General features: G+C 39.0%; 1 protein-coding gene across 3 annotated transcripts; it reads right to left on the bottom strand.

The window, feature by feature from the left end:
• Positions 1 to 9,494: 9,494 nt before the first annotated feature.
• On the bottom strand, positions 9,495 to 25,514 carry bin2b (bridging integrator 2b). Of its 3 annotated transcripts, none has more exons than XM_023299158.3 (12): positions 25,254 to 25,512; positions 22,756 to 22,836; positions 21,189 to 21,243; positions 20,633 to 20,727; positions 17,875 to 17,970; positions 17,659 to 17,766; positions 17,483 to 17,568; positions 16,873 to 16,948; positions 16,647 to 16,729; positions 14,183 to 14,855; positions 12,290 to 12,382; positions 9,495 to 10,068 (listed from the first exon to the last, which is right to left on the bottom strand). In XM_023299158.3, the coding sequence occupies exons 1-12, from the start codon at positions 25,344 to 25,346 to the stop codon at positions 9,958 to 9,960; spliced, it is 1,650 nt and encodes a 549-aa protein (XP_023154926.1). In that variant the 5' UTR covers positions 25,347 to 25,512; the 3' UTR covers positions 9,495 to 9,957. The 3 variants fall into 3 exon arrangements, with proteins under 3 accessions (XP_023154926.1, XP_035799219.1, XP_035799220.1); XM_035943326.2 differs by having other exon boundaries at positions 9,495 to 10,071; positions 25,254 to 25,508; XM_035943327.2 differs by lacking the exon at positions 12,290 to 12,382 and having other exon boundaries at positions 9,495 to 10,071; positions 25,254 to 25,514.
• Between the last annotated feature and the right edge of the window lie 2,182 nt (positions 25,515 to 27,696).

Here is a 27,696-nt window from a genome sequence, read left to right as displayed (position 1 = left end):
GTCACAATGTGTTACCTGCCAAAGGCAACAGAACTCACACAAAGAAAGTTTTCACTGCGTAAAAACACATTTTCACTGGGAACAGAGGCAGTAAACTGTGGCTTTGTAGAAAACTGATAATATGTCGGTTAATTCCCCTCATGTAGTAACAAATAGCAGCTGATGTAATAACATGCTGGATGTTGTTTACCCAGCAGTGTATTCCATTAACAGATTTAAACAGCAAATGCATGAGACCAAAGTTATTACACGACTCAGTATAAAATCTGTCCAATCAACTTTAAACAAATTAATCACATAATTACAAGAACTATATTTCAAAAGTGCTGTCAGTCTCCTCCAATTAAAACCTTTATTTTAACCATCTGTGTACAGTAGCTATAGATGATTCCAACTGAATAAGGATCATGAATGTGAGAAGAAAACCTCCATTAAATCGGGGAATTAAATTACCATTTGTAGAATAAATTATCTGTCATTTCAATCTGGCTAAAAGGAGCTGAAACAATCCATGACCTTTATTGACCTTTACTGGCATTAACCTGCAAAATGATAAAACTTGACATTCTTTATATAATGATAAACACTAATTAACAAACACTGTGTTGTTTGACTCACTGCTAATTTAGATGTGATCTGCAGATCATATGCTCAAGGGGATTAAATAACTTATAGCACAGTGTTACTTCTTCTACAAATCACTTACATACAGTACTTTACTTTCATTGACTCATGAGGGACTTTTTCCTTTAGCCCAGGCTGCCATATTCTGTACATTCATTAAATGTACCCACAAAGACACAGCTGCCTTGGAAATAATTATTAGAACACTTTGACCTCAGTTTTCTGCCTCTTGCTTTGTGGTTCTTGGTGGAGTCGTACTGTAAGCTTGTAATGTACAGCTGCTTTGATGACTCCTAGTTGGTCAGATATAGTTCTCTGGCTGGCTGTCTTCTGGTCATTCTGTAATTTTATAGATTGTCTGTTGAGTTTATATATATGCAGCTTATTTACAAAACGATGATGAGTCAAATGATGCTTTTTGGCCAGCTAGTGGGAATTTTTATTTTAAAGACCACATATTTGTAAACATAATTTATAACATGTATTGTATTAATGTAAGACTTTTTTTCATAGCCTACAGAAGACACAGTAATTATTTAACAACTATGATAAAATTCATTCTAAATTATCAGTGCTGAAGGCCTGTTGTGTTGACTTTGTAAAAGAAAGCAGCATGTAGACTAATAAATTTTTCCAAAGCCATACAAATATTTCAGATAGTTTTTTGTCATAGTCTCGTGGATGATAAAATATGAAATAAGAATATTCAGCTCTGGTAAAATCATATTTTCTGTTGGTGAATTAGGGTGCTTGAAGGAAACTCGGGGATTCGTGACTTGCTTTTTCAATGGAAACTAAATATGATACTACATTACAATTAGGAAAACAGCTGTTGTGAATTTAAGAATATAATCAATTTAAAGCTGCACAGACTATTTTTTTTTATATTGAAAATGGTTTAAATGTGAAAGATCTCATTCATGATTATAAACCCAAAAACATCAAACCTGTAGTTCCTGTTAGTTCCAGTTGAGATTAGGATGAACTGTCTGTGGCCAATCTTGGCTCTCCAGATCTATTTCATGATGAACACTGGCCCAAAAACCAAAGACAATAATCACATTGAAGAAAGAACAATCAGACTTTAAAACCTTCAGAACAGAAGTGATATTACAATGTGATGTTTTGACTCTGTGCCACAGTCTGGACTGTGTTTTTAATCGAAATTATAAAGTAGTAAAAGACAAAACAAGGTGAACATGGGTGATCTTTATTGATTTGGCTCAAGACTGTGGGAAAAAAGTGTATATTTTCAGCCACAAAGCAGCTTGCTGAAACTGCAAAAGCTCAAAGACCCGCTGTGTTAGTTCTAACTGCGGGCTAATTGGGAAGGCCTGAGAATAGAAGCACACTGCTTGTAAAGTTTGAAATGTTCCATTTTCCACTGGTCAACTCGCCAGCCATGTGGGGGATATTATTTATGTCTTTTCACAGCCAAAATTAGCACCACCTCCTCCCTACTTCACCCTGGCACGTAGGACTGTCTGCATCATGTCAGAGCAAAGGTGATAAGAGACATAACTCACGTTTACTGAGAGTGTCTGCATGTTGTCTCGAGCACTCTTCCCTTCTGCACACACATACAAGCACAAGGCCACCTACACACCCCGGAAGACCACAGAATTACCACAATTACAGCAACAACATGGCTGCTAATGTGGGAGTTTTGGGGGATTTCTCATGAAAAGTCATCATTTAGGTGCGACTTGTCTCAGACATTGCATCTATGTTTCATTTGCAGTCATCAAGATCAAATGTGTGATTATACTTCATATGTGTGATTCGAAGGCCACAAAACCCAAGTATTTTTATGGCTGATTTAATCTCGAATTTTCCCAGACGAAATACTTTTGCAGCACAATGAAGTTACAATCTGTTAGAAATTCATGCAACTCTCTATCCCCAGCTGATCTATGAGGAATCGGCCAAAAGTTTATCATCTTTATTTGATTTAACGCTGCTGTGTTTCTAAGTCAGAACACTAATAATACAACATGTTGCTTCTGGCAAATGAATCTTTTGTGTTTCCAGTTTGCTGGTAGTTGCATAGCACGTATGAACACATGAACATGGATGAACAAAGAAGCACAAATAAAGGAAGCAGCAGCAACAGTGGATCAAATGGTTCTGTTTAAAATGAAAGGACTGCCGTGTGACTTCGCAGCTCCTCTCAGCTCAGTGGTACTTTAAATCTTCAGCTCACTGTTATGTTTTTACTGCAGCTCAGCACTGTTGTCCTCCTTGTTCTCAGTAGATAAAAAATACAAAACCAAATGTAGTCCAGCACCAAATGATTGACAGATAGAAGGATAGACAGTGAACATACTGGAAAATTAAAGTGGCAGATATTTTGTTAAAGGCTGAAGGAGACCAAGCTGGAGATTAAGGAGTTAATATTGGACTGAAGGATTTGGGAAGGATTCATTTCTCTAGGAAAGGTTGGTGATTTTAATATTAATATTGCCTGCCCTGACAAACCCATCCATCCATTATCTACACCGCTTAATCCTCACTAGAGTCATGGGGAGGGCTATCCTCACTGACTTAGGGCAAAGGCGGAGGACACCCTGGACAGGGCCACATATACAGACAAATAATTACACTCGCATTCACACCTATGGACAATTTAGAATTGCCAATTAACCTCAGCATATTTTTGGACTGTGGATAAAAGCTGGAGTAGCTGGAGAAAACCCACACATGCACAGAGAGAACATGCAAACTCCATGCAGAAAGATTCTGGGAAAGCCGGAACACAAACCAGGGATGTTCTCGCTGCAAGGTGAAAGTGCTAACCACCAAAATGTTTTTTTTTTCCCATCCTGATGGAAGCAAGTTTATTTTTCTAGCAGCTTAAGATGCGAAGTGTTTCACTAGTAAGTAAAATACAAAATACAGCATCAAAAAAATAAAATTACAGAAACTGTATTTAAAAAAACATAATAGATTCATTCAAAGTGATTGACAAAAACGACAAAAAGAGAAAAAAGATAGGATAAAATAAAAATCTGCAATGAAATGGAAATAAATTAATTAAAATGATGGGAATAAAAGTGCACAAACATTTAATAAAAATGCAGGCAGCTGAGACCAGACTTTATAAAATGGAACTGATTGATTAAAGGCAGTGAAAAGAACAACTCTCTTTAGCTTACAGTTAAAACAGCCACAGATGGAGGAATACAAACCTTGTCTGGGCTGATCTCTAAGCTTCACTAACTGATGGGTTACCTGAATCTTTAACTGCTATGTGCTTCAGCTAGCCACTAACTGTGTCTGTCTACTGTTTTGTGCTGAGTAAGCTGTGCGTTGTTGCCTTCTAGAGATTTATCCCGAAAAACAGCTGCACTCTGACAGCAGTGTGAATGCATCAAAGCAGTAGATTTATGGACCAACCAGCTAAAGAATGAGCTGAAACTTACTATTAAGATCTGTCAGGCTGAGCAAACCTACAAATTCAGTAAAACATTCCCTGTAGGTTCATCATCAGTAGCAACACCTTCACTTTGCTGGTGGTTAAGAAGGCTGCTACAGGGACCTTGTCCTTGTCATCATTTATGTAAATATGACTGTCTCTTCTGTGTCAATTTGCAAAGAATATCTAAATGCAGACAGAACTGTTTTAAATTGTGCCGCTGTTTCTGTTCTCCACAGTTCTGCTTTAATGTAATGAAAGTTGTACTTGCAAATCTCAAATTAGATCACAATGAAATGACAATAAGTGATTCTGTTTCCTAGATTATATAAATTTAGATTTAAAGTACACATACAAGTCCTTCCTATTGAACTTTTGCAGACACCGTTTCTTACAGGAACAAATAATACTGCAGAAAGGGAGTTCAGGGTCGGTTTTCAGGCTTATTGCAGGAGATGATTACAACACTCTCTCTTGCATTTTGTAATATTAATTTAGCTGCCATTTCTTATCTGAACGAGGTCAAACCATTGGTGCTTATTCATCTTGTTGACATCTCGATCTTACTGATTTGGCAATGTCACCTAAAAATAAACACATTTACTCCTGTGTAGCTTTAAGCACATTCTCAACAATCTGCGCCGTCCTGCTTGAGTGTTTTCACCGAGCCTGTACATTGTGTTCAATAGATTTTATGACTGCATTAAGGGCTTTGCTCTAAAAGAGCACACACTCTCTCCTCTAATTCACTATTTAAACATACATAAAATATTATCACATTGACATTTGATACATTTTTCCTGAAGATTCTGATTGTAGGTGCTTTAAAGAAAACAGAATTTGTGTCACCGAACAACAAACTCGCTCAGCATCTACAAGGATGTTGTTTCTGTTCCTGAGCCTGACCTCTGACCTTTTCCTGACCGCTACTCTTCATGGGGAAAAGGAATACTTTTACAGGAAGAAATACAGATTAAAGATTTCCTCAGTTAGTTTCTACAGACGTTAAGTTGTTCATTCATGGTCTGTCAAGTGAATGGTTTGTATCTTTGCAGTCTTTTTCCTGTCTCTGTGTTTGATGATTGTAGACTGTCAAAATGTGAGTTACTTTCCATTTTGTGCAGTGAATTTATGCAGTGTATTGTGCAGTAATAGGTTAATTATTTTTATGTAACAACGGGGGAAGAAGCAACCCTAAACTTACAGCATTTATGAATGAGATTCAGAGGTGTAGAAACTGGAATCTCATTTCTATCATTCTAATGTGGAATGATTTGCAGAGGGAGGATTGTGACCGAGCAGTGGTTGAAACTCCATCGCTCTCCAGGGAACCTCGTCTGAGTTTATCTATCACTGGCCTTGTCAGCACAACAATACTTCTTAATGGACTCATGCTAATGCAGCAGTTAGCCCGGTGTAACCTACTCCTCAGAGGAGCCGCGAGGAAAAGTCACTCTGCAAACAAGCAGAGCAACACGAGGCCGACCGAGAAGAAACGGGCCTCCGAGATGTTCTCAAAGCGAGATGAAGGCCCCTCATTCAGAAAAAGACAAGCAACAATGCATTATATTCATATTGGAGCGAAGCCCAGAGACTTCCACTGTGAATATCGCTTTTCAACATTAACCTCTCAATGGCGTAGCAGCTCTATTAATAACAATCTCGGTTTACTGTTGGATTTCTATGTACCAGGGAGACTTGGGAGTGTGGTTGCCCGTGTCCTGATCTGTCAGCATGTATTCCCACAGGTTGCCTGAAAAACATTGCAATCTACAGTAGTATCAAGTTTTCCTGTCAGTCCTTCAATCACTGGTAAATGTTCCTGCTGTATGAGGAGAGGAAGAAACTAAGAGCACAATGTTTTTAAAGGAAGTTGAGGATAGAGCATGCTCAGAAGCAGAAGTGCAAAATAAGTCAATTTAAAGGCCTACATTAACTGGAAAGTGTAACTACAAACATTTCAAAACGATGTTAAGAGTTGTTAGCCATGTTAAATACCTCAGTAGTGTGTTTACAAAAAGTTTCAGAGAAGGAAAATGCTTTCTCCCTTTTATTGGCAGAAACAAAAACTGTTAATCATGTTCTGTAAGCTGTGAACCACTTACAGTAACAATCTGTTATTTTATAAGAGAATCATGGCAAAACTGCATCACTGACAATGAAGAATTATTCCTAAAGTAATCAGGGGAGAAAGGGAATCTAATCCAAGTGCAGTCATTGTTATTCGCAGCCCTGTGTCATCGTGGTGACTTCATTTAGCAGGAATGGTGTAGAATGACGTTTACTCCAACAACAGAGACTCTGACAGTCATGCAGCAGCATAATCTCATCTGGAACAGGAAGGAGTCCATGTCTGCTTCTGCTGCATTATTTATTCCTACCTTCAAGCTCTTTGCAGAACCTTATCAATCACCTGAAGTCATGAAGTCATGATTGGCACAAAGTCACATTCAAGTTGAAATTCATCAAATGAAAGAAGAAAAATACTATTCTTAACTTTAGAAAAGGTTGTTGATAATCTCACCTCATGCTAGTCGTTTTTCTTAATCAGCAGATTAGCACTTTTCAACACTTTCGTGGAACTGGAAGATAAGACCTGCTCTGACAAAATGTGAATTTGAACATCTGCTATTGCATCCCCTTTTCATAGTACACACCACAACACCTACAGGCTTCAACAACTCCACTTAATAACATGACTGAATAATTCCGCCCACTGTGAGTATGTCTGCAGTCTCGGGGTGATAAATGTATGAACCTTATCAGAAGCTATCCCATGCTAGCCAGATGTCAGGCAGGCAGTGGGTGTACCACTTATGTTCAGATTGAAATATGTACAGATATTCATAATGCCCGGAGAATGAACTTTCTGCAATCTGTCTTTCCATCAAGTGGCACAAGTTCATGTTTGTTGTTTTGAATGAAACGTCTGAACAGCTGTTGGATAGACTGCCGTGTAGCTGGCCCAAACTTTCATGCTCCTAATGAGATGGACTGTCATTATTTGGCTGATCCCTTGATCTGGTACCACAATCTCAAATATTATTCTGAAATAGTTGTAGAACAGTCATTTTTGTGTTTCAAAAGGTGTGGCAGCACTGGACAGACTCAAATACAAATTATGTATATATATTTGTTTATTATTTACAAGAAAAACTAACAAATTCTAATTTATTTGGATGGAACCAATCAATTTTAAATTTTTAATGGCTTTTTTTTTTTTTTTTTTTTTAGGATTTTGGTATTATGGCTGTGATTGTACTAAAAGAAATTGCACTTGAAGAGTGCATGTCAAAAGTCTATATATACAAATAACTAAACTGGCGTTTGAGGCATGTTGCAGGTCACACTAGGATGAACATTGCAAGTTATTAACTTAACATTCTCATGCATATTAGCATTTATTCAATCATTCAGTCCACTGAAGGATTGTGTTAGAAGAAAGGAGTGTTGATGCCAGACGCTTTTTTATTACACTGATCTAAGACAAAGAAAATGAAACAACTGTAAATATAAATAGAAATATGGAATGATTTTGGGCACATACTGGCATGCAAAATTAGCATATAACAAGAAGGTAGGGCAACCCTGAGACTCTAAAGGCTCTGGAAAATGATGGGTTGTCCTGACTTGGGGATTGTGCCTTTAGAGTAGCATTCCCCATTTTCATAAAAAGGGACTGGAAGGCATCTTCTAGGTACTGGGGTATCACATTGTTCATCCTCCCTGAGAAAGCTTCATTGCAGAGCACTGGAAAAAAAAGCGTCCGATAGTCAAACCTCGGATTCCGAAGGAGCAATGCTGATTCTACTTTTTTCTGTGAAACAGTGGAGCAGTTGTTTACCCTTGCTGAGCTGCTGATGGGGGTCAGTCTAGATTCATGTTGTGGATCTGAAGATGGCCCATGACTTTGTCACCACAAGGAACCTTGTAGAAGGTACTGTGGGAGCCTGGGCAGAAGGGCCAGTACTACGAGCCATCCGGTCGTGGGAACCACAAAACCAAAGTGAAAGCTGTGCTTGTAGTAATGGCACAAAGCCAAACATGTAATAGGTGGGTTGCCCCTGGTCTCTTGTCCTGTTGGTGATACTCATAGGAGGATTACAAGGCACAGCCAGAGTTAGGAAGTTGTCTTGTTTGTTAACCTCAGGGTAGAATGTCTGCTTTTTGTGGATGACATGGTTCTGTTGTCGTTATCAGGCTGTGATCTTCAGAACCAGCTAAAATGCATGATTGTTTCTGTGACAAAGACGCATGTGTTTCAATGATACTATCATTGAAAATTTAAAGTTATAGGAGTCATCGTAAACTCAGTGTGTCATGATATATATCTTTTCGGGTGCCTGCAAACTTTGGTTTACAACTGTATTTTATTTACCCTGCTTAGGCTGCAGCCACCGTGACCCAACACCGAAAATGGATGGATGTATTGATGGAAAAAGAGCTGCTAGCATGACTCATTAGTCATGCTAGCAGCTCTGTGATGCTCTATTTTTTCCATCCATACATCCATCCATCCACTTGGGACTAGTGGGCAGCTGTAGATCAGGTGGTAGAGCAGGTTGTTCACTAATTGTAAGGTTGTTGCTGCAAATCCAAACCCCTCTGCATAAGGAAGTGTCCTGAAAGCTTAAATTGCTCCTGATGGAAGGGAAGTACCTTGTACGGCAACTGTGGTGTCATTGGATTGTGAGTGTGTCAACGGGTAAAACAATGCAAGCTCTTTGAGTACCACTAAGATAAAAAAAAGCACTCCAGAAGTGCTGATCATTTAGCAATAAAGTGCAAATTTTAATACCCACCTAATGGTTGGTTTCAGAAGTTTGACTAATTTTTTACTTACAATTCAACTAATTCAGGAATTGAGGTACTTTGTCACTACATCTAAGCATTCTACCACCCTGCATGCAGTGTCCAATAGTGTAAAGCATCACAGGTGATTCTGCTTCATGTTGATCCTTTAGAAACATCGGAGGTTGACAATTAAATAATGTTGCTGGAGCAGGTGCACACTGACAACCTCAGCTAATTACAACCACAAGAAAAACACCACCAGCATTACAGATCTGTCTTTTAGCCGTTTCTCGTCCTTTACCCGAGTCCAGCTGGTCATGCCTTTCTGATTCCTAGATACTCACTTTAGTTTATTGCTTCCACACAGTGAAGCAGTCAAACCAGGGGAAGTGGGACCCGGCTACCGAAGTTTTTATGCAAGACAGATCCCTCTTCTATAAACTTCTCACAGTCAATCACTCATTGTGTCTCAGTTTCCAGGTCTTGACAACATTTTCACATTCCTTTCGAGTGAATCATTGTGGCTCTTTCTCAATCTCTGGCTGTTTATCTGCAGGCTTGCAGCAACGATTTCCTTTATTTACAAAATGCAAATCCCACTGACATCTCTTAGACTGGAAATTTGCCCTACCAACAGAATTAAACAGCATGACACAAAAGCTTATTATATTAAACTGTTTGTTGAACTTTATTAGGAAATTTTACACAAGATTATAATATCAGCTTAAAAAGATTATTTTTATGTTTCACAGTGTCTCATGGAAGGACGTTAAAAATACAAAAAAAACCCAAAAGAGCGAAATACTGTAGAATTTTCAAACATCTTACAAAATGTTCTGCAGCTCAAAAGCATTTGTTCCTCAAGTTGCGACATCATAACACGTGGGACTTGTGCTCATTTGTTTGTACAGCTCCTGCGCTCCAAACATATGTGCTCACTCCCTGTGTGTGTGTGTGTGTGTGTGTGTGTGTGTGTGTGTGTGTGTGTGTGTGTGTGTGTGTGTGTGTGTGTGTGTGTTGTGTGTGTGTGTGTGTGTGTGTGTTGTGTGTGTGTGTGTGTCTGAGTCACCATTACTGCACGTCAGAAGAAACAACGTGTGACAGGCTGAGGAGTGACTATTGGCTCACTCTGCCTGAACGGGCTCGATGAGTTTTTCCGAGAAGATCCCCGAGTGATTTTCTAGATCCCGATGTTGGTTCCAGCTCTCCTCCCTGATCCCCCTCACCACGCCTTCCTGCTGCGAGACACAAACAGTAAACACATGTAAGATCTTAAGGACACAAACCCCACCCGCTAATCAGATACTTTGTGAATGACTGTAAGAATTAACTTGTGGGGCGATTTTCTGCTCCGTAAGGGATGGACTAAAAACCATCTGGATCACAAAGTGTCTGATCTCACCATTAGGAAGCTTAATAAATTGCACTAAATGTTCCTTAGAAAGATTTTCCTTCTTTTGCAGACCAACTGAGAGAACTCCTAAGCTAAAAGAAGGGACAGAGTTGACATTATATTTCTGAATTCCTTTACACACCGGTTGACTTAACAACTACATTAGGGCATGAAAATGGTAGCAAACTGGACCAGATACACAGAAAAGAAAAGATTTTAATTAAAATGTAAATATACATAATATTGCAAGATTGGTGTGCCACATTTCTGTGCTTTTAATCTCCATTTTTTTTCTGGACTCGTTGAACACCATTAATTCAATCCCAAATGACCATAATAACACCCATCAAACAGCCATATTGGCACTTCATACTAGCTAACTGTGTCTATTTTGGAGGATAAATATGTGCTTTTTGACCACACATGGAATAACGAATTGCAAGTAGCAGACTGCACTGCAGAGTATCAATAAGTAATGTAGCCCTCCTACTAAGAGCAGTAGGCTATTCAGTATATTCGTAATTAAAGTGGAAATACTCAGGTGAAGTAAAGCACCACCAGTTGCCTATAGGACTTCTAGATAAGAAAGAATCATTGTATATGAAGATGATTTTAAATAATAACTTTGTAAAGTGGTTGTAAAACAGCCGGTGCAACATAGCGTATTTGTACTTTTCTGTGTGTGCTATCTAGAACTGAAACAACACATGAGGTGCTGCACATATGTGTATATATTTATATATACATATTTATATGTATATATATATATATATATATATATATATATATATATATATATATATATATATATATATATATATATATATATATATATAGTTGTTTACATGTATATATCGGAACTGTCTTTTTTAGAAAATTTTTTGTTTGTTTTTGTATTTATCAGTCCGATGGGGAGCTTGTTGCACCGGAATTTCAGTCATAATGTGCACCAACTAGTGTATGTTCTGGTTGACAATAAAGTGGCTATTCTATTCTATTCTATTCGACTTTTTATAAAATCTATCCTGGTCGCCAGTTGATCGCGGGGCTAAAAATCATTCAGTCACATTCAGCTCAGATTTCTCAGTGAAACAAGCCTGCATGTCTATGAGAAATCTCAGAAATAACATTTACAGTCAGATGGATGGCTTTCACAATAAGCTAAGAGTGTTTTATTAGATGTACCAAGCCATGACTGGTGCTTCTATTGCTCTGTCTGTTCCATTCACACTAATGTGGGTTCAAGAGCTCCAGAAACTATACTCTCCAAAATGACCATAAATCAACTTTTCCTGACAAAAAATATGAACATTTAGCAGGTCAGTGTGTTTCTAAGCTGATGTACAACACATTTAAAATTTATTCTTGTTTGCAATAATTCACATAATGTGTTAAGTAATTACTGATGTACATGGGAATTGATATATTAGGTTACACTTGTGCATTTAATAGTGGTACAAGGTGCGGTGATAAATTTAGGGTGCACCTAAGTGACAAAGTTGGCCACATCAATGCAACCAATATGAAAGCAATATAAAAGTTAATCTGGAGCCATTTTGGAGTTACTTTTAGTTCTAAAATGCTTTGTGAAACACTTTCAGGCCCAAATCTTAGTAGTCTTAAAGGTACTCTTTACTTTTTTGGATGTTTCTTCTAACTTTGGGGTTACCTTTAGCCTCAGGATGTTTAGTGAATATGTCCCCTGACATTTAAACATATGAATAAGGAACCTCTGCAGAACCAAACCCCTAATCCTAACCACGTGTGACGGTTGTAGAACGTCCACTCATGTTCTGCTGAGACCTCCACTTGACATTTCCTGCTGTCAGACTCATTTTATCTGCAGCGCAAATCTCCGTGACACATTTTTACTGAGAGGAAAAATAAAAACTCATCACTTGTCATGAAAAGTACATGAGCTGCAGGCTGCACATAAAGGGCCTCAACAGAAACGACAAAGCTACAAAGTATTGGCTTTAACGACATATCGAGGTCCAGAGTTTACAGGATGTGTGTAATCACAGGAAGTGAGATATGCTTCACAAGTACACACAAACACAAACCTCTAGAGAGTCAGTGAGCACCAGGATGACGTCTCCCTGTTCAAACTTCAGCAGGCCTTCATCAGACGCTGCATGGCTCTCTAGCGCCACCCCCTGGTGTGAAGCACAGTGTACATTAATGCAAGCTGAGTTCACACAAATAACACAAACATATTCTTACAGGTTGTGAGATGACTCGTGAGATCTCTTCCGACCCAATACAACAAAGGTAATTAAATTTGTTGGCGGTGCTCGATTTGAAAACTTACATTCAAACAAATCAACAGCACTAATTTCTGTAAAGCAGATTAAGTCTGATAAGCAGGTTTTGTTAAGAAACACACCAGTACACTCCAGGAAATATTTTTTAAGTATAAAGCAGTTTTCCGAATAGAAACAGAAATATCAGACCCCAAAACTCTGACAAATTCAACAAAGAATATATTTATTTATTTAACTTTTTTTGTAATTTGCCTGAAACAAACCTTTTTATTAACATGGAGTTGTGTAATTGCTCAAAAATGACAAAAAAGATATAACTCTGTGCAAAAGCAACACACAAAAGAAAACAATGTTTGTCCCACTTTAGTAAAAAGAAAAGTGGATTTCTGAATCTTCACATTGCGTGAATGAGGAGTCATATCCAACTAACTTTAAGAGCATTTGAATTCCAATGCAATCAGAAGTCCAAAAAAAAAACCAAAAAAAAAAAAACATTGTGGCTTAATTTTAAATTCTATCCTTAAAATCTGACATCTGTCAATTAGTGTCATCTACTTATAAATGGCTGATTTTGTTTAACTTTGTCTAAATACATTTAAATATTTAATTTTTATTCTATTACATTTGTAAAAGGCCATATACAAATAATATTTCTTCCACAGAGAGAGTCATGGATTTCTGCATACTCAGGCTTGTGAGTAATAAATAATTGTATTAAATCAACCAAAAATATTCATATGAATGTATCATGCTGTTTTTTTTTTTGTTGTTGTTGGTAAAAACAAGAAAAAAAAACAATTCAAGTGATAGTTTGGAATTTTTGAAATGTGTTATTACTCTAAAGTATTGTAACTAGGCTTTTGAATTAAAGTCAGTAATTTTCAAAAACCTGTGCTGGTTGAAGTCTGTAAACAACTGAACAGGCCAACTATGAAGCATGGTGAAGAAAACACCTCCCTTTGGAAAACCCGTTTAGCCTAGCTTAGCATACAAAAGAGAAGCAAGTGGCTGGTTGTATATTTCTGTTTGATTTTAGATAAACAAAAATGACATATATGTTCATAAGTGAGCTTTAAAAGATACAGATACTTCTGAACTTTAGCCAGGCTAGCTGCTTGTCCTACCAATAGTTTTTATGCTAAGTCAACGTTCTGACCCGACATTCTGAGACTGATGAAGTCTTACATCTCAACATTCTCCAAAATATAAAGTAAAAATAAAGCAGAGAATACAACAGTGACGTACAGTATCACTACCTATAAGTTGACATAACCAACTTGTTAGCAGTTGTAAATTTGAGCATGTATGTTTATTTGGAGCCCTGTTTCTGCACACTTGGCAAATCCAAGTCCCATATTCACTTCTTTGTTTTTGGTCCTACTAACTCTAGTTGGAAATGTCTGCAGCTGTTTAGCTCCTATGTCCATTAGCTCATCTATGCCCGTGTCTTTTTGGTGCTGAGCAGGCAGTGTTAAGATGGTTTTAGAGCTTTTTTTCCCCCTGAAAGCAGCTGAGAACAGCACTTAACTGGTAGGGGTGGCGAGTGTGAACTAAAACAATAAAGCTGTGGCCACATTGTTAAACTGTGAGCTAAAAGTTGAAAGGAGATGCAAATTCAGCTAATAATTCTCTGCAGATTCATCAGTATGAGTGTCATTTTCAACATAGCTGCTTGAAAGCATTCTTATGTACCTTGTAGAGGAAGCCTGGTGGATTGTGAGAACTGGAATCTTCTTCTGACCCAGCTGTCTCAGGTTTTTCAGATGCTTCCTCCGTTTCCTCTTTCATGTTGGCAGGTAAGAGTCTCTCTGTGGAGCGGAAAGATCGACGAGGGGCTGGAACCGGTGCAGGTTTTGACTTGGCCTCCTGTGACGGTGGATCGTTCGTTGCATCTTGTTCAGGACTCTGCGGGTCGTTGCTATCTGCAGACTCAGACGGACTAGTGGCTTCCTGACTTGCAGCCTCTGACTTCAGTACTCCCACTCCGGAGTCATCCGACTGGTTTGTAGCGAGCTCTGCTTCTGCCTCGGGTGCTGCCTGAGCTTCCTCTGGACTTTGACTTCTCGTGCTCCTGTCGCTGCCCTCATTGTCACAAACCGACTGCCTCTTGGGTGTGTTGGTGCCAGTAGAGCTGAGATCAGAGTCTGATGAGCTGACACTTTTAGATGCAACACTGCCTTCTTCTGGTGGGCTGCGTTCTTCAGAGATGCTTTCAGTTCTCTGGACGGGGGAAGAAGATGCAGGGTCTTTTCCATTTTGGGTAGAGGAAAGGATGGAGACATGGTCAGCTGGGAATGCTGTGTTGCAGGGGATGGGATTGGAGATAACCAAAGACTTTCTCTTCTTTGACTTGCTTGATGCGTTGCTGGAGAGATAGAAGTACTTTCATTATCTCTGACATAGTTTATATTAATAGTCCAACATGTGGGACAGAAACTGCAGCATTATACACAGATGTGGCCAAAAGTCTCGATACAATTCCACTTCAAGGGAAAACACAATTTTCAGCAAAACAAGTTGACTGACTGAAGTAACTGGTACCCACCACTGTATGTTCCACGTTTAATAGAGCAGATATATTGCTTTTGATTTTCTACACAACAACAGATGGCTTTTTAGGAGACTTCTACACTTCTCAGCAAGTAGCTTGACTGTTTGTAAGCAAAATATTGGCACACAAGCTTAATTAGTGCTTCCTCTGACCTTTTTCACTTCTTTCCATAAAGGTTCCCTTGGGCTAAAATGAGTAGTCACAGCAGATCATACCAGTGTAGCTCTATTCTTTCTGTTCACCCATTCTTGGTGCTTCTAAATGTGCGTGTTTTGGGTCATTATCTTGTTTGAGGATCCATGACCCATGACTGAGACAAACCTCTCTGATAAAATGACTTGTTTTGTTCCCTACATAATCTTCTGATTTCACTGTTCCCAGCAAGTGTCAAGGCAACCTGAGCTTAACACAGCAAAACAGCCTCATAACACAACTTAGCTTCCTTGGTTCACTGTAGTGGAGGGGAGGCTGAAAGCTTCATTTTTTTCTTCAGTGATGTGAATTAGTTCTGATGTGATTTGTGATAAACCCCTAGTTTCTTTACTGTTCCCAAAGGACACTCCTCCCTTTGTTGTTAGCATGCATTTTAGCAAACTCCAGTTGGACTTTCTGATGTTTCTCTTTTGAAAACAGAGTCTCCTGGATCTTTTTTCCTGAACCCCGTTTCATTCAGAAACTGCTCAGACAGTGGTCAGCTTGCATGAGTCTGAATTTTCTATCATATGAACTATCTTTTTGTACAGTTTTGACCAGCTTTCCTTCTTGTGCCCACGTCCAAAGAGGCTGGCTACAGTTGTATTAGTTTTAGACAGTTAGACCATTATACCCAGCACTTTCAACTGCCTGGTTTACCTCATTATCTCGGCGTGCCGTCAGTGTTAACTGAAAATAGTGATGGCAGAATTGTTTTGGTGGAACGTTTGCACATGGGGAGTGGCTTCTTTAAAATGGATTATCTACTACTTATGGCGAAACTTGACATTTTCAGGATGTAGGTTGCTGCCCTGAGATTATTATTGTTGTTGCTCATAGAAGTAGATTTTGAAAACAGTATTACAAAGCTAGTTGAATGGTTCTGAAACTTTACAATAACATTTGTAGTTGTGTACAGCAGAACATCAGGTGTCAGTTTTGTACGCTTTATCTTGACCATGCATGTCAATCTTTTTTTAATCTTATCCATGCTGACAGTGCTGCACACACTGATACCAAACAGCACAATGAGTACTTTTCTCCAGTCAAATAAGATGAAGTTATGATTTGAGACAAGTATGATATTGAATAAAAACAACAGTCTGCTTGAACTGTGACTATAATCCACTTAGTCGATGGGCTCATTAATTTTATTCAGACCTTTTTAGAAGATCTTAGTTGAACATGAAGTGTTCAGTTCTTTCCACAACTACTTTGTTCTATTATATGGTGAACCAACATTGGCACAACAAACTAGCTTTGAATTGCAACACTTTCCAGGAAGAATGGAGCATTGTTTTAATGAGGTGTTATTGTGCCACTTTTGGCCACGTCTGCATGTGTGTAAGTACAAGTCAAGTTATTTCTTGTTGGGAACCACAAAGAGGCAATGTTTGCAATATAAAGTCTTACCTGTTCAGACCCTTGATGATGAAAGCTTTGCCCGAGTGCTGAGTCTCTAGTTTCTTCATCACATTATACAGGTCATGATTCAGCTGTAATGTAAAGCACAACATAGGCAACCAACTACAAGCAAAAATGCCGTTCTAAGAGATTTCATTCTAATTTTTACACCATTAAATACATCATGTAAACAGGATAAGAGTGAGGACATAAAATGACCTGCATCACATCTTACCACGCTCATTTCTTTATAGAAGACGTCTCTGAGGTTTGATATGTTTTGGAAGACCGTCACGTAGCAACCTATCCGACTGCAGGGACAAAGAAAGCAGTTTAACACTCAGCTCATCCACATGACACGTGTTTAAGTTTGGTTGTGTTGTCTTATGTATTGTCGTGGGAAGATTTCCCATCATCTCTCCATTGTCTACCTAACACAGGCAAAAAAATTCCCAAAATAATAAACAGTAAAACACTAAATGGTGCAAATCCTACTCATCTGTAGAAATTAAACCTGAAGCTTTATAGTATATCATTTGCATGTGTGCGATTTTAGGTTTATTCCTTTTTTAAAAACTGTTATGTATTCATGTCAGACTGAGAAACTGTCAATTCAATTTGTTCACTATTTAATTTTCTTTAGGATTACATAAACTAAACAATTGACCAATTGAGAAAACAATGAAGGAAAGCGATTGTTATTTGTAGCCCTACACATCCCAACACACTCATTTATTGTATGTTCCAAATAGTCCCTGTGCATCTTGTTTATCTGGAATACCTACATATTTATTCATCTAAATTCCACTGAGATTCCACTAATCTGGGAATCCAGTCAACCATACCTCTGATAGAGAACAGGCAGCTCTTCTCTCAGCTCGTTATTTATTTCTTCAAAGACATTCTGGGCTTTGTTGAACTCCTCTTCTGCCTGTTAGAGATGATTTGGAAGAACTTTAAAAGCAAAGTCATCAGAAAACACTGCACATTTCTGTGTTACATGTACTTTAATGGTTACTACCTTGGTTATTTTGGCTTCATCCTTCTTCTTGGCACTCTGTAGAGCCTCCAGGTGATGGCGTGCTGAATCGTAGTCCACCAGTTTGCGGCCACGCTTAGCAACTCGTTCCTATAAAACAAAAATGGGAAAAGACAGTCAGCCTGGTAGTGCTTGAGGGGTCTAAAACAGACATTCAATTTTGCAAAGACTGATTAGAATTAAGAAGCCTTAGGTTACCTTGACCTCAGGGAACTGGCTTGTATAGTTCTCCATGGTGCGAACTATCTGGTCATTTAGTTTCTCCTCATAGTCATTCCAGAGCAAGTCTTCACTCTAAAAGACACAGTTGGTGTCACATCAGTGCAACTGGAAAAAGTGTTTCTAACTCCTAGAAAACATTATCCAAGTCACAAACATTGTTTCAGCCAGGGACTGTGCCACACAGAAGTATGTGTTGGGATTTATAATTTTAACTGCTAAACTGAATGAAATCATTTGTTGGTGATTTGCTACTAATCATTATATCATCCCCCCACTATTGATTGATTACTAATTATTATGTTATCTCTTCACTACTAATTAATTACTAACTGATCATTATGTTATCCCTGTATTATTAATTCCCTACTAATACATATGTAACTCACTTCTTTTTATTGAGCACATTGCTGTACTTCAACATTAACCACAGTGAAATTAGTTTAACACAGACACACTGCATTGTACGCATTATATATATCTGAGGATGGGTAAGGGGGGTCGCGAACATTACCTCACACTATGTGAATTGGGGTAAAACAAAGTTGAACAGCCGGGTCAAACAGAGGGCCAATGCACGCCAGCTTACACTCAACACACATCTGACGCACAAACATGCATTGCAGACACATACTCCCTGACACGCTTGGTGCACACATACAGACCGGATGCTTGTCACTGAAGGCTGCACTTGTCTTAAGAACATTATGTGAATAAACATGAAGTGTGAATAATTGGAGATGTACGTCACCCCCATCAATGAGAGCATAATCATTTGGGTCCATCAGGCACATGACAAGATCATAAGTTCCTGCACATGATATGTGCAAGCACACCTATCAATCTGTCACAGTCGTAAGGAGGATCTCCCCTCTTCCTACAGAGAGTCAGGAGTTGGTGATGATTGGGAGGATTGCTTGGTGGGAGCGGTGTATTAGGCTTTCAACCAAAAAGAGAGCGCCAAATCTAAACCGCAGCACTTCTCCACCAGTTTTTGACCAATGAGATTGTTGCACATTCCATAAATATGCACTGTATACTGTAAACTGTATCCATTACTGGGAAGACGCCTGCAGATTAACACCCTTTGTTAACTCTGGTCCTCTAATCAGTGATGGTCCTTCATCAAGCAAGTTGTTGCAGAATAAACAACTTTAACTGAGAGAAGTTGTTTGTCTTCGATCTCAAATAAACGAACACGTTCGTCAAATATATATAAATGAACATTGTTTCACAATATGGAAAGCTACACTGATTTAAACTATATGCAAAATCTGGCCTGGAAAATCCCTCCTGTGAAAATAAGGATATTTTTATTTGGTTAAGATGTCTATATAGGGTCTTCGTGTGCTGGAAGACGGATCATGAGTGGCATAAGTAGTCAACGCCATGTCTGAGCATTCCCACCTGACGACAGTCTGAAAAAACACCTCTGAGGTTTCATATGTCACAAACCTAAGGAATCAATCCTGTCACTTGCAGGTTGGGACTTTCTGGATCATTATTCTTCTTCAGAACTGATCTCATGTTTCTACATGTATGATTAAATTACTCCAATATTACAAATTGCCATTACTCAGCACTTTTACAGTGTTTGAGCAGTTGAAGCTCATATGCTCAAACTATAGCAAGTAGTGAAGGCGTAAAGAGAGAGAAGCAGGGACTTCCTAAATCTGCAAATTCTAGGGTAAACCACTAAGCAATTATAGAGCAACAAGGGATTATTTTCATGGAGAAAACCTTTTAATATGTAACTTTTATATAGACAGATGACGTTTTAGGGTTTAAATCTTGGACTGCAGAGGGACTTTAGGGTCAACTTCAATCAAGAACTTAACTGTTACAATTAGCATGAATGCAGGTAAATACAAACATTTTTCATGACTGTAATTTTTTAAAATTTTAATGTCTAATTCATTTCTGACAAAGCTGTGAAATGTGTGAAACCACCATTGGAAAAAAATTTGTGCAAAAAAAACTAATTTTTTTCGAGTTTGAACAAGATAATAATACAGTGATGAAAATCTCTAGGATGACTGCATGCATTTAAAGCTGCACTGCTCAATATTCTAATTGGAACAATGGTAAAAAATAAATATGTGCAACAAGAAAGTGGTCGTTCGCAGTGACCAACCCACAAAGAATTAATAACTGATTCACCTAATTTTAAATTCCATTTTACCATTTTTCAGCTCAATGCTTTGATTTCATGGGCAGTGTTTTTAACTTGGACGCTATCACCAACCCTGTTACTATATAAGCGCCTGTTCAAAACCAAGCCAAAGTTAGCAGCTAATCAACTTGGGAGTTTTGAGCTGCAAAAGACTTAGAAATTATCCTCATTATTCTCATTCGGACCAAACCAGAGAATGATTATTGGACTTGACTTAAACCTGGACCACCTGTTTGCTAATGTTAGCCCATTTAACTTCAAATGTGATAATATCTCACATGTGATGATCAGCTCTTTGTTCTGCCACAAACGGCTTAAAAACAAACTGATTAATGCAGCTTTAATGTCTCTACCATATGTGTACAGTGTGCCTGTTGACAAACTCCAGTCTGGAAGTGTAGGTTTTCATGGCAACCTTGATATACCTTAATTAAACATTCATAGTGGCTCCAAATTTTCTGAAAACAAGCCCAACCATTAGAAATTAACTTGATTTTATCAAAACATGCGGATCTCACAACATGGCTGAAGCACATATTTGCATAAAATATATCATAATCCTACGTCTGTAATGAGAGCGAGGTCTTCCACTCCGTTCCAGTCTGATTCATAAACTTCTCGCAACGTCTGGGACAGTCGCTTGGACGTCTCATGCATGGCTGTGGAAAAGGAAGAGGAAAGTGTAGGAGGACGAAAAAAGAAAATCTTAAAATGTAACCATGACTCCATAAGGATTTATCATCGAGGTTGTGCAGCACACACAGCACTGTGGTGGTATTGTTTTTAGGGTTTGTGGCGCTGTTGCTACACCCACATCGAAAAGGTCAGAACAACAGCGGCTTCCTGATCGGAGCTCACAATGCAGGAGCAATAAGCTGACAACAACAGAAACACAATAGTTTCTTGCGCATGAATCACATAAGCAGTGCTGCATCTGCTGTTTTTCCACCGGAGGATTTTTATTTGCTCTTGTACAACCTGGCAACGCAGACAGAATTGCAAAAGTTGACACAGGGTCCAAGAATAGAGGAAATTCACTTCCCTAAATTTTCACCAGCTCTCCTGAACAAAGAGCACAGTGCTGTGTCTGCATATGTTGAGTATGTTTGGTAAAACCTACCTTTCACTGCTGCATAGTAGGCTTTGACATCTTTAAACAACCTGCTCCCGTCGGTCTGCGTGCAGAAGCAAAGAAGAAAATAAAGTTAAATTCAGTGTCGCTCGATAACACTATCTGCATGAGGGATCTGTGCCGCTTGTGCTTTATCATTTCCTCAACACAGAATGACTACATCAGTGTGCTTCTGCTTGGCAGAGGGCTGCTTCTATTTGCAGCGTAAACCTTTCTGGATTAATCTGCATATGATCATAACACCTGAACGTCTGACCACAATGCTGAGTTAAAATTAAATGAGAATCACAACATTTGATGTGGTGATGGTAGTGAAGTGAAAGCAGCGTGTCTTGTCAGTGCACAGACTTCCTTCCTGTTGCTCCTCTGCAGTTTCCCTCCCAACATGTGCTGTAGTTGTTGGGTTTAACGCTAAATGAGCTTGGAGCGACTTAAAAGTGGACTTAAAATACTTGCCCAACAGGCAGTGGTGGCCACTTTGCTAAGGTGATAATGATGTATGTTGAAATGTAATGGAACAGTAGCACAAGTACAAACAAACATAGCAATGTACCGATTGTGCAGTTCCAATTATGCAGCAATATCTGTCTGCTATCATCAGTGCGACCTGATAACTGAGCGGTTTGGGGGCATACAAAATGCTACAAAAGCATTTCAACAGTAAGTTCCCAGCCCCCATAGACCCTTACTGCATGTAATTCTCCTGCTCTTTCCCCACATTCCTAAGGGTAAAATGCAAAAAAAAAAAAAAAAAAAAAAAAAAAACAGAAGAAAAAAGTCATCCTCTAAAATTTGCTAACATCAGCACACAAGTTAACAGACACATCAGAACAAGAAATGCTGTAGCAGCAAAACCTATGAGAATTACAAGGAGTAGTTGCACATTTTACCATTTTTAAAATTTTATTTTTTAGATTACATTAAATTTCATTGATGCTGCACAGAGCTTCAGTACAAAAACAACAAATTGTAGCTTAGCATCTAACTAGAGGTGCAAAAAAGCAGTCAAAGTGCAGTGTGTATGCAGTATGGTATAGACAGCATGATATAGTATTAACAGAAGAGGAGTATGAACAGAGTGGTATGAACATTCTATGAATATAAATATAGAATTTTTCTTTTTTCATATCGGCATAGTCTAAATTCTTTTCAGGAACCATAACTGAGTCAAAGTTGTCTCATGTCTCTTAGAATGACGGATAATGCTGTTTCACAGATCTCTAGGGAAGACATAATAAGCACTGCTTAAACAGAATAGATAAGAAAATAAGAGAGAGTTGCATCTTATACAAAGTATTTCCTGTTTTCAAGGCCAAGCTGATTGTCTGAACTTGTGGTTTGGCATCTCGATGCAACAACAGAAACATGTCATTGTGGGTTTCTTTCTCTTTTCTTGATTTACCACTAATTAGCTGGAGTTTTTGTTAGTGGAGAATAAAACAAGCTTTGTAATTATATAAGTGAATTACAGCAAAGTTTTATATTGGATCAGGCTGAAGAGAGTGGGGGACTACCATATAGAGAGACATTTCCGTGTTAAAGTGTGCTGAAGTACCTGTTGTTTGTTGAGGTTCTGGAAACAGAGCTCAAACTGTTCGTCCTTGGTTTCCATGGTTTTACCCAGTTTCTGAAGGACCTGGAAAAAAGGGTCAGAGTGAGTACAGTTCATCAACAGAGTGACACAACAAAGTCTGCTTACTGGTGTTTGGGAAGAAAATGTGAAAAAGTCCTTTATGTCCTTAGAGGAGGCTGTGTGACATCCGATGAATGTCCTCAAACTAAGTCACTAGAGTCAGCATTGGTTGGAGTTAAAACCTGAAAATGAATTAATGTTGGGATGTGGAAAATTATGTCAGATTACTCAACTTCTCATTTTAGACTTATTTAGACGTTAGCATCCCAAGGCTAAGTTAGCCACCGCTAGTATAACACACCTGGATATCTGATAGAACTGTCGGTAATTGATTTGCATTATTGGTAATAGAAATTCCGAGTATGGATGGTGTGCATAGTTTCACCTCAACAGTTATGAAAGTTTATTTGTTAAAGTGACCAACATGAATCCATTGGATGGCATTCCTTTAATCTGATTGTATGGTGAATGTAACCGTATTGGTATAAAAGTCAGATGATAAGTAGTTTCACATAGTCAGACCATTCCTTGCACTGGCTCAGTGTTGTATAGAATGGTCTGACTGCACCTTACTATCATTCTACTATAGTGGGAAAGAAAGCTTTAGCTTGTTTGTATTTCTTTAAACCAATCACAATCATGTTAGGTGGGGCTAAGAACAGGATGTACTAATGGTGTTCGCTCAAAATAGTTACAAGGGCAATGTTTTGGTGAATGGAGGGTGGTTTCATTTAACAAAACAAGCATGACTGATTTACTGCACAATCCAAACCTTTGGAAAAAGTTTGAAATTTCCAGTGTTGTAGGTTGCTGCTCTGAGGTTTTTGTTGTGGTTTTCTTGCAGTAAAGGGGAATTTGAAAATGGTACCATGGAGATAGTGGAAGGGCAAGTTAAGGCCTGCTATCATCTTGTTAATCATATTAGTAACAAGAAAGTGCATTACTGAAAAGCCAAACTACATTTGAGTTTATTTAGAAGCAAGTTTCTTGTTATACTGTTTGTCCACCAATTATCAGTGGCAAGTTTATTTTTTTTTAACTGTAAAATATCCAACTCATTATTTATGTTGGTCACAGTTTGAAAAAGAAAAATCTACAGGATTTGTTGTCGAGATATTGTTTAATATTTAAAAAAAATTAAACAGATGATGCACTTTTTAAGTTATTACTTAAACTCTAGCATCACTCAGACAATAATTACTCTCCAATAATAACTAACAGCCTGAAACTGGATTTTCAGACAAACAGATATATATAGTGGAAACTTTTTAAAAGATCAGATTTTTTTTCCACAAAAATAAACACATGAACAAGGATCCTTGACTTTTTTCATTTTTTGGAGATTTGCGACCATAATATGCACTGATAAGCACATTTTACACTGGAAAAAATTAACCCATTAGCTCTCTTAATATGACAAACTGAAGGGTGGTAACATTTTTAGCAGCTTTTATGCCTAAGTGTGCCAATACTGGCCCAGCTGATTTAGCAGACAGCCATAACAGACAACTCTCTAGCGTTACACACTCCTGTGCCTCACCTAAACTACACACACATTTAACTAGAACAGTGTTGTTCACAGTCCAGTGCATGCAGGTGTTTGAAAATCTGAATGACACACTGCATGGTCTTCAAATTGAAATTATTTTATTGTCCCATTACCCACAGTTTTAAAAAGCCCTCTGAATCCTCAAAATAGCCCTTTAAGTCTTCAGAGTTCATGCAACCCTCTGTAGCTGCTGTTTTTAGGCGCAGCAGTGAAATCAAACAAGTCAACCACAGAGTAAGAAAGAAAAGCGAGAGGAAGTGCACAGTCAGGAAGTGGCAGGTTTTGTGTGTCCACACACAGCTGTGGTGCTCTGATAGGGAAAGTCCAAGCTACTGCTTTAATAAGGCATCAGGCTAACGGCCAAAAGGGCAAATCATTTAAATGTAGGCAGGTGGAAACACAGAGATTGTGGTTTACAGTCTTTTGCATTGAGGAGAGTGCAGAAAGAGCTATGTCTTTTCATTTTAAGCTCCGTTGGAATGATTTCACACCCTTATAAGTAGGCGTAGACTAAGATAACGGTACAGATTCCACTGCAAGTGGCTTTAAATGGCATGATTCATGAGAAAACAGTCATTTTTACATTCTCTCATTTGCAAAACTGAACTTAAAAGTCATTTTCATGTTTCTTCTTAACAACACAACTTTATAGCCTGTGCTGTCAGATATTCCTCATGTTTTTGCTTCCACAGAAGCTTAGTAGAGTAATTCTAAGGAAAGATCTGGGCCCCTAATGACTTTAAACCACCGAGGAAGCTTGAACAAATCTGTCTCATGTGTTACCAGACTCATGACAGCCATTGTAGGCGCAGTGAAGAAGTGAAATGCACTCAGTGTAACTTCAGAGAAAAATTGTGTTTTTCTAGCTCACCTTCTCCTGGGCTCGATTCAAAGACTTCTGGACCCGTTTGGCAAAGAATCCGGCTCCAGCCTGGAGGTTCGGGCCCATCTTGTTGTCCGCCATCGTCAGCTGTGTTCGTGCGTCCTGAGCGCAGTCCGCCGTCTGCTTCCTCAGCGGATCCACTCTTCAATTCAAGGCGCTGAAGGCGGAGCAACAGCACAAGTATCAAGACAAACACGGAGACAAGGCAGTGATCGGGACCAGCCCAGCAGCAGAGAAACGCTTTACATCATCATCATCATCATCATCATCATCACCAACACCATCAGGCTGCTCGTCCTGTTCAAACTTGTCGAAGGAATTTTGCGGAACAGTTTCTGAACAAACATCATCTACGCTGTTGAGTAACTTCACTCCCACCTGCTGCCAAAGGTGGAAGTCATCCAACTACACTCACCTGAAAATTATGTGTGTAAATGACGTTGCTCCGATGACGCGGAGCTGATTCAGCAACGTGACGTCAGCAGGAGGGGGTCGCAGCAGTGCTGCTTTCAAATGTGCCTCAAAAATTTTAATATTTTTTTAAGTTCACATATCAGAAGTACTTTACACGGCTTTGTGAGTTAAACACTTGTCCTCAGCTGTTGTTCATTCATTGAAAAATAGAGAGGGGACAGGATCCTCCAAGTAGCACTGAAAGTCTGTGGGATTCCTGTGGCCACAGACACTGTAAAATGCCACAGACCTCCATTAAAGTGTCACAGACTGCCACTGAGGTGAAACAACTGCCACTCAGGTGCCAAAGACTGCCGCGGACTGCAACTGAAGTGCCACAGATTGCCACTTTAGAGCCACTCCCACTGAGGTGAAATGACTGCCACTAAAGACCCACAGGCTGCGACACAAAGTCTCTGAGTTGCCACAGACTTCCACTAAGGTGTTGTGAACTGTGACTTAAATGCCACAGACTTCCACTTAGATGTCACAGATTTCAACAAAGTACTACTGAGATTGATACTGAGATGTTGCAGACTTCCACTGAGGCGACAGACTGCCACTAAGGTGTAAAAGAGCGCCACTAAGGAGCCACAGACTTCCATTAATGTGCCACAGACTACGATTTTAGTGCCACAAACTTCTGCTTAAGTGCCACAGGCTGCCACTGAGATGCTACAGACTGCCACTTTAGTGCCACAGACCTCAATGAGTTGCCACAGACTTCCACTAAGGTGTTGCAAAGTGTCCGTAGATGCCACAGACTTCAACAAAGTGCTACCGAGACTGATACTGAGATGTTACAGACTGCAACTGAGGTGACACAGTCTGCCACCAAGGTGTTGCAAACTACCATTGAAGTGTCACTGACTGCCACTGAAGTGTAAAGACTGCCACTAAGGTGCCACAGACTACCACTTTGGAGGCCACAAACCTCTACTTAAGTGCCACAGACCACCACTGAGATATCATAGACTGCAACTATAGCACCATAGACTACCACTGAGGTACCACAGACTATCATAGACTGGCAATGAGGTAGACCTACTTGCCAGTGCTACTATTAGGAATCTTACTGAGCCATGTTGCCTAGAGGGACAGAGCAAAGAGGTGGAACATGGTGGAGCCCCAAAAGTAATATTTTGGGTGGTCGACCTTTACAACCATAACTCGTTATTTAGGAAATAATATTTGGATTGAATAAACCTTTTAAAACTATAAGTGCTTAGACAGAAAGTACTATCTGGAGGAATAAACCACTGAAGTGGAATCAGCCTCTTGAACCAAAAGTCATACAGGCAGAAAGATGCTTCCTACAACTGTGGTCCTGAAAGTGTTGCCTCTTCTCCTGCACACACATAGGCTCTATTCTCAATCACACATATTTTACTTTTAGTTAATACTGTAGCTGCCCTCACAAAGTACGCACTGATTTATTTAGTTTGCATAAAATTGGGACTTAGCACTTCTTCCTAGTAATGAGCTTTAACCTTTGACTGTCGCAGTTATAGTGCAAAAAACACATTTTTCTTACATAATATAGAGTCTGGTAGTGTGGATACAGGAACGTAATTTAATTAAAGGGTCTTAGGGTGTTTTTCAATAGTCATATCACTACATAGTATACCAGAAAAAAAATGACACACCAGGATATCCTAGTTCATCTACTTCATTTTGCAGTATGCAAGCCATTTTCTGACCATTCTTTTTTGCAGCAGAAGATACATCACAGTGTCTCCCTCAAATTACAAACTCGAGCTGTCAGTAGTGCACACAGCGCAGACTGAGACAGATATATGAGCAAGACAGTCAAAGCCTACGGCGCAAAATTATGACAAAGTAGTATGTAATCGTATAAGAGAAGGCTTGTCGGAGGAGCTATGAGTGAGGATGCAGGTGTATCCAGAAGTCTGAGCCACACCTGTGATGTATAAATGAGTTGTGGCACACAGCTGGATTAAACCAACCCACCCCTCTT

This window comes from Amphiprion ocellaris, chromosome 5 (genome assembly GCF_022539595.1).
Source record: "Amphiprion ocellaris isolate individual 3 ecotype Okinawa chromosome 5, ASM2253959v1, whole genome shotgun sequence".
Classification (NCBI taxonomy): Eukaryota; Metazoa; Chordata; class Actinopteri; family Pomacentridae; genus Amphiprion; species Amphiprion ocellaris.
Note: the sequence above shows the minus strand (reverse complement) of the source record. Positions and strands in the feature narration are given on the sequence as shown.